This window comes from Eretmochelys imbricata, chromosome 10 (genome assembly GCF_965152235.1).
Source record: "Eretmochelys imbricata isolate rEreImb1 chromosome 10, rEreImb1.hap1, whole genome shotgun sequence".
Classification (NCBI taxonomy): Eukaryota; Metazoa; Chordata; order Testudines; family Cheloniidae; genus Eretmochelys; species Eretmochelys imbricata.
Genome location: NC_135581.1, coordinates 16005791 through 16023625, shown reverse-complemented (window position 1 = coordinate 16023625; position 17835 = coordinate 16005791). Strand labels below are relative to the sequence as shown.

Below are 17835 nucleotides of genomic sequence, written 5' to 3'. Positions count from 1 at the left end.
AATAGAAGTTTAATTAGTTTTCAGTGGAGATTTGACTCTTTAACTTTCTCAATCGGATATTAAACAACATGAAACTACAAAGAGAAACTGTAACAAGACTAATGCACCATTCTGCTATGTAAAGAACTCATAAAAGCAGCTAATGCAATGATTTTGTAATTTACTGTGAAATAAAAAGCAGCAGCTATGTAGGATATCTAAATATTTCATGCCCTTTGAATTAAAATTATAGACATTAGATTTCATTAATTTAAAATCTAATTAATGCTTTGAATTGTTACTGGAACTGTGACTTCCTAACTATACGTTTTGGCAAACTATGTAAAAATGAGGAACCATGTAACACAGCAAAAACACTTTTAAGGAGACTTGAGTGAATTTCCCAGCTAAAGAAACTATTTGTCCTTTCTGATAGTTGAGATTATATAACATTCATTTCATTTTTATTCATCTAAATCAGTTAAATAACTAAATCTGAACAGTGTGTGTGTGTTAGACTGCTTATTAAACAAACTCAAGATTTTTGGCTGTTCTAAATCTGAAGGCTTGTATGTAAAAGACAATACATCTCTTTGTAAAGCTTGATGTAAAATGAATGATCGTGTGTTTCAGATGCGTCAATATCTGTTCTGAGAAGAAATTTTAAGAGGGGATGGGTTTCCAGTGAGAAATATATAGAGGGAAAAAAACAGGCAATAAATTGTGGTCTGTTTTTCTTTTAACAGAATACTTGACCATTTCCTAAATTGAAAGTAATATATTGTACTTGGAACAGTTAAATGAGATCACTTGTTAGTACTGTCATAGGCTATGTTGCCATTTTAATTTTGTAGTCTATTGAGAATATATATTAAAAAAGATGGTCAACTTTTACAACTGGTGCTTGACCATTGACTATCAGAAGAAGATACACTTCAAATTTCAAATATATTTAAAAATAAACCCAAATCTTTGTTTCTGGTCTGTCTCTATGGCCTGCTAAATGCATGTGCATTAGAAAAGGAGAAGGCTTTTGCCATTTAAAATTACTACATTTGTCACACATCTCACTTGGTGCAGAACCCTTGCTAATTATTGTAATAGTTGCATTTTACTGAGCTTGTGAGGTAAGCTGCTCTGTCATCTTAATAAAAACAAAAACATTTCCATGAGAACAGCTAGCTTTCAAACTGTTAACCACAGTACATGATAATCAGAAAGAAATGTGAATACTGTTGCTTACTGTGCACTGACAATGTCTTCAGTGTAGTACAAACAAATGAGATTCAGCCCCTGCCCTAGGATGCTTACTAATGGGCAAGGAAATATCTAATTGCCCAGAAAACAGCCGAGGTATTATTGGAGCAATACCTCAGGTGTCTTGCCTGCCAGACAAGGGCAACAGGGGAGACTAGTGGTGGGCTGAGGTTCAGCTGCAGATATGTACAGCACTGTGTTTGCATCTTCAGTAGCAATTACTTTTATCAGCAGGGTAGCACTCTTATTTCAGTATAGCTAAGTAAACAGTTGAGAGAAGTTATTTTAAATATGGCAAACTATTTATTTTTTAAATGTTATTGTAAAACACTGAATATATGAGATGCTGTGTTAATGTTTTCCATCTGTGTCCTTATCTGTAATGAATAAAAATGTTATCTGCTGATAAAAGTAATTGATAGTAAAGTTGCCATCAGTACTGTATGTACAGTACCTGCACCTGCCATACAAAGCAACCAAATAAAATGTAATCCTGAATAGTGTCCTGTACCCTCGGGCTGATTTCAGACCACATCTCCATAAGGAGCTTATATATAAATATTGTAATTATTTCCTGAAAGATGTGATGAATGTATGTACTTTACAAGTCATAGTACATTTTGTAAACCTACATAGGATAATTTCAAGCATGTCCTTTTTAAAAATATGAACAACTTTGGCCCATTACTGGTATAATTCCAATTATTTCTTTTATGATTTTGGCCGCTTAAGTGTAGACCCAAGTCATAAGACCGATTTTATGATAAGGAGTCCCCAACAGCTGTATTGCTTTCTTTGAATGCTAGAATCTTTTGGGGGTGATGTTAATTCAGTTAATTGCCTTAGTTATGATTTATAAAGTGGAAGTTCAGTAACCATGGGTATATGCCAATTTTTTCCTCATATTTTTAGCTAAAGCAGTTTCTTGTAAAAATTGCTTTTCTTAGCCAAATTAATAGATACTGCTGATCTTTAATTTGTCTGCGATTGATAATAGTATATACATTTGCTTTATTTTCAGTACCGGATGATCTCTCCATAGAAGAGAGAGAAGAACTTTTAAACATTCGTCGCAGGAAAAAAGAACTAATTGATGATATTGAGGTAATTTATTTTTCTGTCAGGTAAAGATGCAAAGAAGGCTGCCTCAGTACATTTAATATTATAGCAATATGTTATGGTGTATTTATAACTATACATTGTTTGGTAAAATTTTCAAAAGCACTTAAGTGACTTGAAAGTTAAGTAAGTTTAGATTCTTAAGTTATTTAAGCGCTTTTGAAAATTTTACATAGTGATTTAAGAACCTAAATCTCGCTGACTTTTAGTGAGACTTAGGGCTTGTCTACATGAATGATTCCCCAGCAAATTGGGGTGTGAATCTACTCTGCACTACCCTGCTGCAGACTAACTGTGCTGATGCGCATTAACAGTTTGTTGCTGCTCTTTGATATAACTAGTCCTATTTCAAAGAGGAATAGATTAAAACACATTAAGGAATTATTAAAGTGTGTCGGAGGGTACAAGCAGACAGTTAGTCCGTGGCAGGCTAGTGCGGGCTAGATTCAGACCCCAGCTTCCTGTAAACTAATTATGTAGGCAAGCCCTTAAACTCCTAAGTCATTCACGTGCTTTTGAAAATTTTACCCTGAATCTGTATAATACATTGTGTGTATTTACATCATATACAGAAATACTGGAGATGATTGTCGGAAATAGTGAATAAACTTATAATGCTTGTATTGGCAATGAGACTATGAAAAAGGATAAGAGAAATACACTATGAAAGATTAAGAACTTGGCATCAGTGGCCAGGAGAGATGGCTCTAAGCAGTGAATTTTGGATTCAGAGTCAGAAAAGAATCTCAGCATAAGTTGCTTTTGGGAGGAGGTTTTTGGATCTAATGGTCTGAGTAGAGCCCAGTTTCTAGTGACAAGATACAAATGTCTATCTGTGAATTAATGCTGGTGTAAACTTCAAACCATATATCCCAAATGGGCAACAGCTTTTATAGATTCCTGTTTGGATAGCGCAAAAAATGCCACTGCTGTTTATTGCAGAAAACTCTCACTGCCATTCTGCATTATGATTCATTTTTGCAAAGGTCGGTAATAAAAGGGAAGAGTAGGGACCACATCTAGAAAAGTCTGATATCTTTAGCTCACCGTCTTCGCACATGATCTGTGGCCTTCTCTTCCTTCCTTTCCTTGCTAATCTAGTCAGATTACTATTAGCATGTCCCAAGTAAGATTTTTCAGTAGAGCCTCTCTTTTCCACATTGAGTTTTCAAGCTAGAATAGAGGGCTCTGCCCTCTTTTAGTACTAATTCATGCCAGATTCTAACAAGCCCTGGTTGTGCAATTCTCACTCAGCTCTACTGACTCGTAAATAAAATGAAATCTACATTGATCACATTAATTTTGTTTATGGCAGAGTGAATATCTTTAAAAAAAATGCTTTAATGCTGGTTGGTTAACTTACTTTCCTTTCCTTCTTTTGACAGAGGTTAAAATTTGAAATAGCAGAGGTTATGACAGAAATTGATAATTTGACTAGTGTAGAAGAAAGGTAAGTAACTCTGACAAGCATTCCACTCAGTAATAAGATACTGGCAAAGGTGTTTCAGGAACAGGAAACAAAAATTGCTTTTGTTACCAAAAACTGGATATTTATAAATCTTTGCTTGGGCTTGTTTTGAGATCTGCAGAATCCATTTAGAGATCATACAGCTTCTATTTTGCTCTTGCAGAAAGGACTTAGTGATCTGATAGAATTTTCCATAGCTAATACCGGTGATTCTGTGAAGCTGTGATAACTAGTGGGTCCTCTTTGTAACATGATTTTAAATAATAGACTATTTTTGGTTGTCACTTTTTGGAAGTAAATGCCTTATGATACTATGATTTTTTTTTTACCATAAAATAAAATATCAAAAATAAAGTTGAAAATATAAATAAAGTGAGAGAATTTAAAATTATTGTGTTTGGCCAGAGTAGCTGATTTTTTTTTTTTTTTTTTTTTTGTCTTCCAAATGAATAGCAAAACTACACAGAGAAATAAGCAAATAGCTATGGGAAGGAAGAAATTCAACATGGACCCTAAGAAGGTAGAGCAATTTGTATTTGTCAGGATTTAAGTTATTGTTAATGATATTCTTTTTGGCAAATGCAGACCAAACTGGTGGTAATCAATTAAAGTTAAAGTAAATGGTGCATTTTAAAACTCCCCAAACATTCATCAGGACACTGTTATGGCCTTGCAAAATCATCATGAAAATGGGCCCACAATCTAATCGTGTCCACCATTTACTACAATGATAATAAAAAGAATAATAGTAAATTATATATCCATTTGAACAAACGTCTTTCTTGTAGTCAGAATTTTAAATACAGGAGGTAAATCTGTCAGTGTACTCATTGTGGCATGCTTGCATCGAGATCTGATAACACATGATGGAGATATTCTGTGTTGATGTGCCAAATTCAGTCCCAAAAATATTTTACAGTTTGGTCAGAAGTTTGGAGCCCTTGGTTATATAGTGTCCTACCTAGCTTTTTAATTTGTGCTCACAATTATCTGCTCATATAAACCACTACATTTATATACACAAATGCTAATGTGCAATTCTGTGCATTCATAAATAGCACTTACACAAATAATTGCAAGTAGAAACTTAGTCATCACTTTTAAAAAAGTATTTCTTAGCTTATTATTTGAAGAAATGTATGTCTAGGTTTAAGACTGATGTGAAGACATGATTTAGCTTCTCTGCAATGTCCTTATTTTCCTTAATTGTTCCCTTTTACCCCTCGTAGTCCAGGACCTGCCAATTCTCTTGCAAGTGTCCTCCTCTTGATATACTGAGAATTTCTTGTTGGTTTAAGATATCTGGCTAATTGCTCTTCAAATCCCTTTTTTACCCTTCCTAATTTGCATTGTGTATTTCCCCTGATGTATTGTTTACTGCTTTCTGGGTTCATTAGGATTGGATTTTGAGTAGCTGAATGATATCTATATTAACATCAGATTTTTTTTCCCAAAATCTTCCTTACTAAAGCTTAGGGTCACTGTGCTAGTGTTTGCTACGATTCCTTCTCAAGAGTGTTGAACCTGAATATATTTGGATGACTTAATAGTTCATTTACAGCAGTGTTTTCAATTAACACCTCTGTATGTTGCTTAGGCTATTATCATCCTATAAATTCTTTTTTTTTTTTCCTAAATAATCTTATTTAGATTAATAGGCCATAGTTTCCTCTTTTTAACCTGTATCTTTTGGTGAGTGTTTGGGGTTTTTTTTCCCTTCTGTTTTTGTTTTGGGGTGCCATGCTTTCAAGTGTCCTGTTGTTTTACTGCCAAGAAGGTTTGTGGACAAACTGAAAAATGAGTTGAGGTACTTTTCTTGTAGTGATGGCTATATTTCACAGGTGGGTGAAATTATTCCTATGTGTAGAAGTCCTGGCCACATTTCTACTATAACATTATTTACCTGTGGGAAATGGGTTTACATCAGCACTCAGAAGCTGTGGTCCGTGGAACAGTGGTGGTCTGCAAGAGCTGGGTAGTCATATGGTGCTGGCTTATCTTTGCAAGTGCTATGTTGAATTCAAGGGAGCTAAAAATACATCAAATACTTTCCTAATGTTGCTCTTCATAGAAGTAATTTGCTATAGTTGCAACGGGAATATTGTTTTTTTCACAAATAGGAGTGATGGCGGACTGCATGATCAGGAATGTGAAATGAGTGGGATAGTTGTGTTAGCACAAATGGAAGGGGAAGTGACTTCTCCAAATGATCTTTTTATTGGATGGGGTCCACTCTATTCAAAGTGTCTGCGAACTCCTAGTTTAAATTACTGCTATGCAATTTTCAAATCTGGCTAATCTGTGTTACCCATCCTAACTGAACCTTTTGTGGGTAAGAGTTTATTATATTTGACACTGTTTGCTGATTTGTTCCATGGATACACTGAACTGGATTTGAAAACTGTTTCATTTGATGCAGTTATATGGTGTTATTGTATATATGTTTTCAAAACCAGTTTAGCTTTGATCTCATGTGAACAGGGCTCTATATCTGTAAAGTTTGTAAAACACTTGGGTTTTATGTGTGAAAAACACCATAGTATGTGAATATGAAGTATGAAATCATAGCTGGGGCTTGATACACATTGTCTTTGGTGGATCTGGAAAGACAGTTTTTGGGAGGTATAAAACTTTGATTAACTCTAAAATATAAACTGAAATTCAAAGCTGATTTAATTGAAGTCATTAATAGTTGACTAAGACAAATATGTGTTTTAATATTTGTAGTGAATGTATAAATACATTTTTGTAATCGTGTTTTATGTGGAGAAGGTAAACTAATACAGCTGTCTCCTGTCTTAAATTAGTCAACAGAGGCTAAAGCAGTAGAGAGTCAGACAAAGTCTAGAGTGGGAGTCAGAGGTATTTAAGTGGTCTCTTTGACTGACTTCTTCCAGACACTGTTGTTGACCCAGACAAATCTCCTCTTCCTGTCTGTTTGCCTCTTAATTCTTTATCACCTCTTTTCTGCTACAAAGGACAATGAAATTGAGTCCTGGTTTTCAGGGTATTTAAGATGACTGTTTCTGTGGATCGTAATTTCTTTTCTTTGGAGGATTTGGATTTGCAGAAAAGAGGTATTATTAGATCTAAGAAACCTGATAAACTTCATGAAGACAAGGGTAGGGTTGATGAGATGTCCTTCTATGTCAGTTAAAATAGATACATTAAGACCTGTTTTGAAGATTATAACTAACCTCCTCCCCAGCCATTGTCAGTATGTGTTCAAAATTGTCTGATGATGAATCAGCTGTACTTGTTACTTACTTGTAACGAAAAAACAAGACAGCACACAACTGCATTCAGCCTTCTGTAAGGTACTATACATACATTGAAATAATATTATTTATAACAGACTACTTTATCAGATCTAGAAGGCCTATATGCTGAATTGATGGCCTCTCTGCATAATTTTTCTGCTAAAAGGAAATTTTCACCTATTCTAGCTTCTGTAAGAAAGTGAACTTTTTAATCTAGCATACATAAGTGTCCTTAACTTTGCAGGTAGTTTTGCCAGTGTATTTTTAAATAATGCAATCATTAAAAACCAAGAAAATAATATGTTAAACTGATATTCATAGTAATCTCAGCGCTTATACTATACCACCTTTCCAATACCCGGCCATCCTTACGTTCTCCTGTGCTGCACAAGAAAATGCCATTCCATTCCATCCACAATGCAGACTCCACATTCTCCACCTAACTCCACATTCTACAGGCCATTATTCTCTGATCCCACTGAGGATTACCGTCAAGGTTCCTCCCCCACTCTGAACTCTAGGGTACAGATGTGGGGACCTGCATGAAAACCTCCTAAGCTTACTTTTACCAGCTTAGGTTAAAACTTCCCCAAGGTACACATTAATTTTATCCTTTGTCCTTGGAATATCCACTGCCACCACCAAACTCTAACTGGGTTTACTGGGAAACGTAGTTTGGACACGTCTTTCCCCCCAAAATCCTCCCAACCCTTGCACCCCACTTCCTGGGGAAGGTTTGGTAAAAATCCTCACCAATTTGCATAGGTGACCACAGACCCAAACCCTTGGATCTGAGAACAATGAAAAAGCATTCAGTTTTCTTACAAGAAAACTTTTAATAGAAATAGAAGTAAATAGAAGTAAAGGAATCATCTCTGTAAAATCAGGATGGTAGATACCCTACAGGGTAATTAGATTCAAAACATAGAGAATCCCTCTAGGCAAAACCTTAAGTTACAAAAAAGACACACAGACAGAAATAGTCATTCTATTCAGCACAGTTCTTTTCTCAGCCATTTAAAGAAATCATAATCTAACACATACCTAGCTAGATTACTTACTAACAGTTCTAAGACTCCATTCCTGTTCTATCCCCGGCAAAAGCAGCATATAGATAGACACAGACCCTTTGTTTCTCTCCCTCCTCCCAGCTTTTGAAAGTATCTTGTCTCCTCATTGGTCATTTTGGTCAGGTGCCAGCGAGGTTACCTTTAGCTTCTTAACCCTTTACAGGTGAGAGGATTTTTCCTCTGGCCAGGAGGGATTTTAAAGGGGTTTACCCTTCCCTTTATATTTATAACAATTACCAAAAGAAACTACACCATCTGCTCAAGAAACTCCCTTAAAAAAGCACAGGAACAGATCTGTACAGACACATGGCTAGAACTCCGACCAGGGGTATTCTATTTGCTACCCAAGATCCATAAATCTGGAAATCCTGGATGCCCCCATCATCTCAGGTATTGGCACCCTAACAGCCGGATTGTCTGGCTATGTGGACTCTCTCCTCAGGCCCTACGCTACCAGCACTCCCAGCTATCTTCGAGATATCACTGGCTTCCTGAGGAAACTGCGGTCCATTGGTGATCTTCCAGAAAACACCATCCTGGCCACTATGGATGTAGAAGCCTTCTACACCAACATTCCACACAAAGATGGACTACAAGCTATCAGGAACAGTATCCCCGATTAATGTCATGGCAAACCTGGTGGCTGAACTTTATGACTTTGTCCTCACCCACAACTGTTTCACATTTGGGGACAATGTATACCTTCAAGTCAGCGGCACTGCTGTGGATACCCGCATGGCCCCACAGTATGCCAACATTTTTATGGCTGACTTAGAACAACGGTTCCTCAGCTCTCGTCCCCTAACGCCCCTACTCTACTTGCGCTACATTGATGACATCTTCATCATCTGGACCCATGGAAAAGAAGCCCTTGAGGAATTCCACCATGATTTCAACAATTTCCATCGCACCATCAACCTCAGCCTGGACCAATCCACACAAGCGGTCCATTTCCTGGACACTACTGTGTTAATAAGTTGATGGTCACATAAACGCCACCCTATACCGGAAACCTACTGACCGCTAGATTTACCTACATGCCTCCAGCTTTCATCCAGGACACACCACCCAATCCATTGTCTACAGCCAACCTCTAAGATACAACCGCATTTGCTCAAATCCCTCAGACAGAGACAAACACCTACAAGATCTCTATCACGCATTCATAAAACTAAAATACCCACCTGCTGAAGTGAAAAAACAGATTGACAGAGCCAGAAGAGTACCCAGAAGTCACCTACTAGAGGACAGGCCCAACAAAGAAAATAACAGAACGCCACTAGCAGTCCCCTTCAGCCCCCAACCAAAACCTCTCCAGCGCATCATCAAAGATCTACAACCTATCCTGAAAGACGATCCCTCACTCTGACAGATCTTGGAAGACAGACCACTCCTCGCTTACAGACAGCCCCCCAACCTGAAGAAAATACTCACCAGCAACCACACAACAAAAACACTAACTCAGGAACCTATCCTTGCAACAAAGCCCGATGCCAACTCTGTCCACATATTTATTCAAGTGACACCATCATAGGACCTAATCACATTAGCCACGCCATCAGAGGCTCGTTCACCTGCACATCTACCAAAGTGATATATGCCATCATGTGCCAGCAATGCCCCTCTGTCATGTACATTGGCCAAACTGGACAGTCTCTACGCAAAAGAATAAATGGACACAAATCTGACATCAGGAATCATAACATTCAAAAACTGGTATGAGAACACTTCATCCTCTCTGATCACTCAGTAAAAGATTTAAGGGTGGCAGTTTTGCAACAGAAAAGCTTCAAGAACAGACTCCAATGAGAAACTGCTGAACTAGAATTAATTCGCAAACTAGATACCATTAACTTGGGCTTGAATAAAGACTGGGAGTGGCTGGGTCATTACACAAATGGAATCTATTTCCCCATGTTAAGTATCCTCACACCTTCTTGTCAACTGTCTGAAATGGGCCATCTTGATTATCTCTACAAAAGTGTTTTTTCTCCTGCTGATAATAGCTTATCTTAATTAATTAGCCTCTTAGAGATGGTATAGCAACTTCCACCTTTTCATGTTCTCTGTATGTGTATATATATCTTCTTACTATATGTTCCATTCTAGGCATCTGATGAAGTGGGCTGTAGCCCACAAAAGCTTATGCTCAAATAAATTTGGTTTCAGTCTCTAAGGTGCCACAAGTACTCCTGTTCATTTTGCAGATACAGACTAAGACGGCTGCTACTCTGAAATGCAGACATCGAATTCCTCACAATCCCACCTGAATGCAAAACCTTAATTCCAACCTCCTATGGTAATATATGTCTCCCATAGGAATACATATTCTGTAGTCTATAATGGGAACATAGCAAGTGCCGGAGCAGATTAAACTGGTGGTTCATCTAGTCCACTATTGTATTTCCAACAATGGCTAGTACTAGATGCTTTAGAGAGAGGTATAAGAAGCCCTGTAGTAGACAGTAAAGGATTAAGCTACTCATAGAGAAAGCTACTTCCTAACTACTGCAGGTAGAGGTTGTCTTATAAACCAGGGTTTAGCTAAACTTGTTTTTGAAAAACCTTACTAATGGAATTCTGGATGTCCTTACTGACCATAGAGATGTCCAGTCTTCTGTTGAATTTTGCTGTCCTCTGTGATATTGTGTGGCAATGAGTTTAACAAGCTAGTTACATTTGTATCCTTCCAATTCAACTGAACTTCTTGATCTACCTTCTCTGTTCTGTTCTTTAATTTTATACCTTTATCATGTCCTTTTTAAAGAAAACATTTCACAATCTTTTTCAACTTCTCTTCACACAAAAGCTTTCTCATGGCCTCTAATAATTTCCATAGTTTTTCATAGAATTGTCTTTCTGCTATATTCTGTATACATAAGGCGACCAGAATTGAACCCAGTCATAGATGCATAAAAGAGAATGAGACGCTAAAGATGCCGAAGAAAGGGAATTTGCAGCTTCATTACTGACATAGCTGTTGTTTCTGACGCTTGTGTGAAAGGATGTCCTATGCCGTCATATCGAAGGAAGCTCATTCTTTGAAATCAGCATAATCCTACTAGGTTTAACAAATTAGAGTGTGACGCATGGAAAGATGGGGGACCAGAGGTACATAGAGTAAAGTACGTAGGTGAGAACCGGGCACAAGGACTAGAGAAATAGGAAAATAATGTTTGAGAACAGAAATAGGGAATCTGGGCAGTTCTTTCTCTTCCTTTTGTAGCACTGAATTAGTGACAAATATGGGGAATAAATCTATTTCATGTGTTTCTGTTCAAACTTGGAAAATGATCCTATGCTGGAGGGGTGTGTGTGTGTGTGAGAGAGAGAAACAGTGGGGTTTGTGGGGACTTTGGTTCTTTAGCTATAAGAGATTAAAAAACTTTTTTTTTCCCCAAAAAGGGCTCATTTTAAAATCTTTCCTTTGCCAAACTAAGTCTTAACCAAAGAAGAATAGAAAATTCAGTCATCCTCTGAAGAGTTATGGTGTTACTTAAATAGCGTAGTTTTGTCTTTCAAATGTATGGTAGTGATTTTAATCATGATTTAAGTGGAAAAAAATCAACACAGTTTTAACAGCTCCACAGTTATGACACCTCTGGAGTGCATTCTTTAGAACTCCTGCAGGATTTTCTGTGCTTGACAGATTTATATCTTTCAGTGGTGGTTTGTATTTTTTAAAGCTGAAAATTTATGTATCCTGATTAACCTTATTAGTTCCTTAATTTGGAATAATCTCTTAATTGTCATAGTTCAGACATGTACTAATTTATTCTTGGAAGCAAAAAGTTTATTTTATTTGCCTACCCTTACTCCTCTTTGGAGCATCTTTTTGTCTAGCTAAGTAGTCAACACATCCAATTATCAAGCAAAGTTCAGGGGGATCATTATGTCTGAGGAAGGCACAGCTACTGCTACAAGAAGATAAAACTGAAATATTTTCTTTGCAATGAAATCATGTGTCTTTGTGATTTGAAAAGAGAGTCATTAATATCAATTTTTATCCTGACACTGAAAGTAGTTTTTCCAATGGCGAAACTTCAAGAGAGAGAACAGTCTTCCTGGATTTAAAAAAAAGCTTCAAGACTGAATGGCAAAAGGTTTACCCTCCTAAAGTAGATTGCAGTCAGCAAACTAATCCTCCTTACCAGGTAGGGTAGGGTACTGTTGCAAAAACAAACTAAATCAACCAACCATAAGAATATGTTTATGTTTCCACTAATGGCTTGGACAGTGGAAGGTAAAATTAGAAGTAGTACAGTGGTTTTTGGTTTTTTTTTTCCTACCTCCCCCTCCCCACCTTTTTAAGGATGATGTATGTCCTCCAAGTCTGGATGAGATCAACAATAAACAATATCCATTTACAGAAATGGAAAAGTTTTTTGCTTTTATTTCTAAAAATAAATGGAATCTCAGGACGTGTTTCAGTGGCAAAGATTTTAATAATTTAGTGAACTCTTCCACATACGGATAGAATTCAGGACCTCAAAGTTGCATGGAGCTGCCATTGCTACTTTCACCCGACGTTTGTTATCAATTTTGTGAAAGCAATGAAAAAATTAAGACCTTTGTTAGAGAAATATTGTCTTTTAGAAATATCTGTCTGGGACTTGAGTATTCTTTTAAGAGCTAACACAGCACCTCTTTTATTCCTTAAGACTTCTATAATGTTAATACAGTTTTTGAAAATGTCCTTTCCTCTTTTCTTTGCAGAAAGCCTTCTGGATTTCCCTAGAAACTGTATATTAAGGCATCTGTATCTCATGAGACTATTTAGGAAGTACAAAGGCTAAAAAGGCCTCTGAGGATGGACAAGCCAAAACCTTCCTGTCTCTTGGCTCTCTGTAGGGTTACTCTCTCTTGTTTCCTCAGATCATCTCTGAATGAGTTTGATTGAAAGCTCATTGAATAAAATGGAAAGACTCTCATTGACTTCATTGGGCTTTGGATCAAGCACCATGATGGGATCCTCTTTTTGAATAGTTTAGTTCAAGCAGTGACAGAAATTAATTACCATCCTAATGCCAAGATTTTTCAAAAATTCTCAAAATGGGATTAATTATCTCAAATCATAATTTCTACTGCAAGTAATGACTTGATGCATTCAGTCATAGTATTGCAAATTATAACAGATGGTTTATCTTGTAGTATGATGGTAAGTAAATTGTGTTGTCCCTGTGTCTCTTTATGTGATCTCACAGATTATGCTCTCTGCCCGATATTAATGCAGTAACACGGACTGACTTGAATTTTGTTAAATGCTAACTCCCCTTTCAGTTTGCTTCCCAAGGCCAATATGGAATAGTTACTCAATTAAATATCTTTCTATATTTGAGGAATTTAAATTGCCCCCTGCTGTTTCCAACCTTAGGAATTCCTTTTTCTAATCTGTAAATTAATTCTAGAAATTGCCTACCTGACTGAACAGACGTCTAGTTTCGTTACCTGAAAGATAAATGATTTCTCTAATTTAGTCTACAGATTTTTTTTTTATTGTGGAAAATGGTATGGTTATGTATATATCTCTGTGTATTCATCCCAAAATATCCTGGACAGTATTCAAATAAATGTTTGTGAAAGGAAATAATTCTTCTTACTCTTAAATTTCTTTTCCTAGGGGATCCAGTTTCTTATAGAAAATGACCTGCTGCAGAACACTCCAGAAGACATTGCACAGTTCCTCTATAAAGGGGAAGGACTAAATAAAACTGTAATTGGAGATTACCTTGGTGAGAGGTAAACTGAAACAAATTGATCTCTTCTTTCGTTATATAGTATGTTTAAATGTGTGGAGAGTAGGGTTGTTGATTATTCGGAATTAACGCACACGAACTTAAAAAATTAATCACGATTAATCGCACTGTTAAACAATAGAATACCAATTGAAATTTATTAAATATTTTGGGATGTTTTTCTACATTTTCAGATATATTCATTTCTGTTGCAACACTGAATACAAAGTGTACAGTGCTCACTTTATATTATTTTTTATTACAAATATTTTCACTGTAAAAATGATGAAAGAAATAATGTTTTTCAATTCACCTCATACAAGTACTGTAGTGGAATCTCTTTATCGTGAAAGTGTAACTTACAAATGTAGATTTTTGTTTTGTTTTTGAGTGCAGTTACATTAAAAAGGTAAAACTTTAAAGCCTACCGGTCCACTCAGTCCTGCTTCTTGTTCAGCTAATTGCTAAGATAAACAAGTTTGTTTACATTTACGGGAGATATTGCTGCCTGCTTCTTATTTACAACATCACCTGAAAGTGAGAACAGGCGTACACATAGCACTGTTGTAGCCTGCATTGCAAGGTATTTACATGCCAACTATGTTAAACATTCGTACGTCCCTTCATGCTTTGACCACCATTCCAAAGGACATAAATCTATGCTGATAACCGGTTCTGCTCGATAACTATCCAAAGCACAGTGGACCGATGCATATTCATTTTAATCATCTGAGTCAGAAGGTTAATATTCTTTTTTGGTGATTTGGGTTCTGTAGTTTTCACATCAGAGTGTTGCTCTTTTAAGACTTCTGAAAACATGCTCCACCCCTCATCCCGCTCAGATTTTGGATGGCCCTTCAGATTCTTAAACCTTGGGTCGAGTGCTGTAGTTTTTTTTGGAAATCTCACATTGGTACCTTCTTTGCATTTTGTCAAACCTTTTGTGAAAGTGTTCTTAAAACAAATGTGCTGGGTCATCATCCGAGATTGCTATAACATGAAATATATATGGCAGATTGCAGGTAAAACCGAGCAGGAGACATGCTATTCTCCCCCAAGGAGATCAGTCACAAATGTAATTAATGAATTATTTTTTTAACGAGCATCATCAGCATGGAAGATTGTCCTCTAGAATAGTGGCCAAAGCATGAAGCGGCATACAAATGTTTAGCCTAGTTGGCACGTAAATACCTTGCAACACAGGCTACAAAAGTGTCATGCAAATGCCTGTTCTCGCTTTCAGGTGACATTGTAAATAAGAAGCAGGCAGCAGTATCTCCTGTAAATGTAAACAAACTTGTTAGTCTTAGTGAGTGGCTGAACAAGAAGTAGGACTGCATGGACTTGTATGCTTTAAAGTTTTACATTATTTTATGTTTGAATGCGTTTTTTTTTAACATAATTCTACATTTGTAAGTTTAACTTTCATGCTAAAGAGATTGCACTACAGTACTTGTATTAGGTGAGTTGAAAAACACTATTCTTTTGTTCTCTGCGATTCAAATATTTGTAATAAAAAATAAATATAAAGTGAGCCCTGTATTTTGTATTCTGTGTTGTAATTGCAATCAATATATTTTAAAATGAAGAAAACATCCAAAAATATTTAAATGGTATTCTATTATTGTTTAACAGGGCAATTAATCATGCCATTAATCATGATTATTTTTTTAGTCACTTGACTGCTCTAGTGGAGAGGAGTTACACTTTTTATCAGTGTGTGTCTCATGTTCACTGGCTGCATGAGCTACATTCTACCCTGAGGAATATAAACGTTATATTGGAAAGTAAAAACACTGTGCTATAAGAAGCTTTTTTAAAAATGGATGAATTATGAAAATATCACACATTGCTTAACTGATCACAATTCATTACTCTGAAAAATAAACTACAGTTTTTCTAGATTTAGTTATTGTGCAAGATTTAATGTCATAAACTTCTGAAAGGTTTCAGAATCATATTTCAGCAATCTTGTAGTAGTTCTTAATGGTCTGCCCAGCAAAGAATGCTTCATGAAGTTAATAACTAGATAATGAGAAAATTGCTCATCATTCAAAAGGTTGGTGCCTAGCCTAATGATAGTCAGCTGTTTTTATTTAGTGTTGTCTTCTTCCTTGCACATACACATCCTGTTAACGTTAATGGGTATTAAGTAGGCACCTAAAGGGGAGAATGCATCTTAGCTTTTATCATGTACAGCACAATAAATATGCAGATTACTCCAGTTGTAATGCAGTGCAGAAATTTGTTTAAAAAAATATTCAGCTGCAAAATTGTATCACTGGTAAAACCTGTAAACTAATCTCTTTCGTCATTGAAAAGACTACAGACATAACTCTTGCCTATATTTTTTTTATCAAAATCAGGTGCCAGTTATTTAGAGATTTAATAGCCTAGTCACTTGGGCCGTACTCTTGTAAACTGATCTTCTCTACCATAACTCCCTTAAACCGACATGGAATCTATTTACAGGATTGAGGTCTTAGCTTGCAGTTAGCTATAGGCCCTTAGAGTTTAAGTAGGTATAATGAAAGTTTATACTATAACATGGTGCACAGTATGTAGGAATTTCAACTTTTTTGCATAAGCATGAGAACTTGACCTCTGAGAAACATTCCAAACATCATTTTGAATATTTCAACTACAAGTAATGAAAATGAAGATTTTAGAGATAGCTATACCTCCACTGTGCATTATTAACTTAATCTCCATTATTATAATAGAGTTTGTGTAAAGTAGTCCATGTTTTTTCTCTTTTAAGAGAAATGTATGACACTCTGGCATCTGATCTTGAAATAATCTTTTTTCCTCTCAGGGCCTGATCCTCAAACCCTTAGTCATGCAACTAGTCCTTGTTCACACCAATAGTGCCACTGAAGTCACTGTGATTATTTGCATGAATTATTTGCAGGATCATAGCAAACAAGCTCAATTTACAATTCAAAAGATTTTTTCCCACCTCTTCCCATCCCAAACCTGCCAACATTGCAGTCTTCATCTAGGATCTGAAAAAATCAAGCTGCGGTGTTTGTCTCTCCCTAGCTAATGCCTAAAATTTCATTGGTTTCAGTTTTTTGAGTATACTGTGTCTACACAAATCAGTTTCCATCTTCTTGAATTCTGAACAGTTAACTGCAGACTAATATTGTTACCAACATTAAATGTCAAATTACAACTCAGAAATTTGTGTCAATCTATAGAGTGGCAATTAAAACATTAGAAGAACTGAAAATATGACTGCAATGATATGTGGCTAATATTTGGCCAGAAAACCATGGAAAATATCCAGGGTGAAGTCAGAAATGTGGATATTAAAAAAAAAGCTAATTTTTATGCAACATTTCTGCTTGCAGTGTACATCTAACTTTACTAATGTAATCAAGTTTTTACTTCTCTTAGCTATGTTGTCAGTTCAGCTGTGCGAAAGTGAAGTGAATTCTATTCTATTCTGTCCCTTGAACTATGCTAAAACTGTTGTCAGTTATTATTACTGGTGAGGTAGGAGGTAAACAACACCACAGCTTGATTTTTCCTTCTCCTTCCACCCCAAAGTCCTAGATTATAGACTGCACTACTGTCAGGTTTGGCGTTGAAATTAAATTGCATGTGGACCCAGGTTGTTCTTGTTATATTAAATTTCTGCTTGCATTTCAAAAATTGCATACCATATTGCCTACTTAAACTTTGGTTTTGTTTAGAAGTTTAAGGGACATACAAAGGGAAATGAAAATCAATACCTATTACGTTTTTAGAATGACCTTGGAACATAAGCATTCAGTGTAGTGATTTCTCAGAATAGACTAAGGATACTATACGCGTTAAGTGGTATTTTATTATTCCTTTTTAGGTCTGTATTTAGGGAGCAGACCTTATTGATAGCTCTTGATTTAACAGTTTGATAGTGATGGTTCTGTCCTGGAGGAGAAGGGGATCGGGGGGAACACGAC

General features: G+C 36.2%; 1 protein-coding gene across 1 annotated transcript in view; it reads left to right on the top strand.

Moving 5' to 3' along the window:
• The first annotated feature begins 3767 nt into the window (after positions 1–3767).
• Positions 3768–17835, top strand: part of CYTH3 (cytohesin 3) — a 36108-nt gene continuing 22040 nt past the window's right edge. The window contains exons 1-3 of the mRNA XM_077828154.1: positions 3768–3805; positions 4277–4343; positions 13774–13892. Coding sequence (XP_077684280.1) covers positions 3768–3805; positions 4277–4343; positions 13774–13892 — 224 coding nt within the window. The remainder of the gene's footprint in view (positions 3806–4276; positions 4344–13773; positions 13893–17835) is intronic.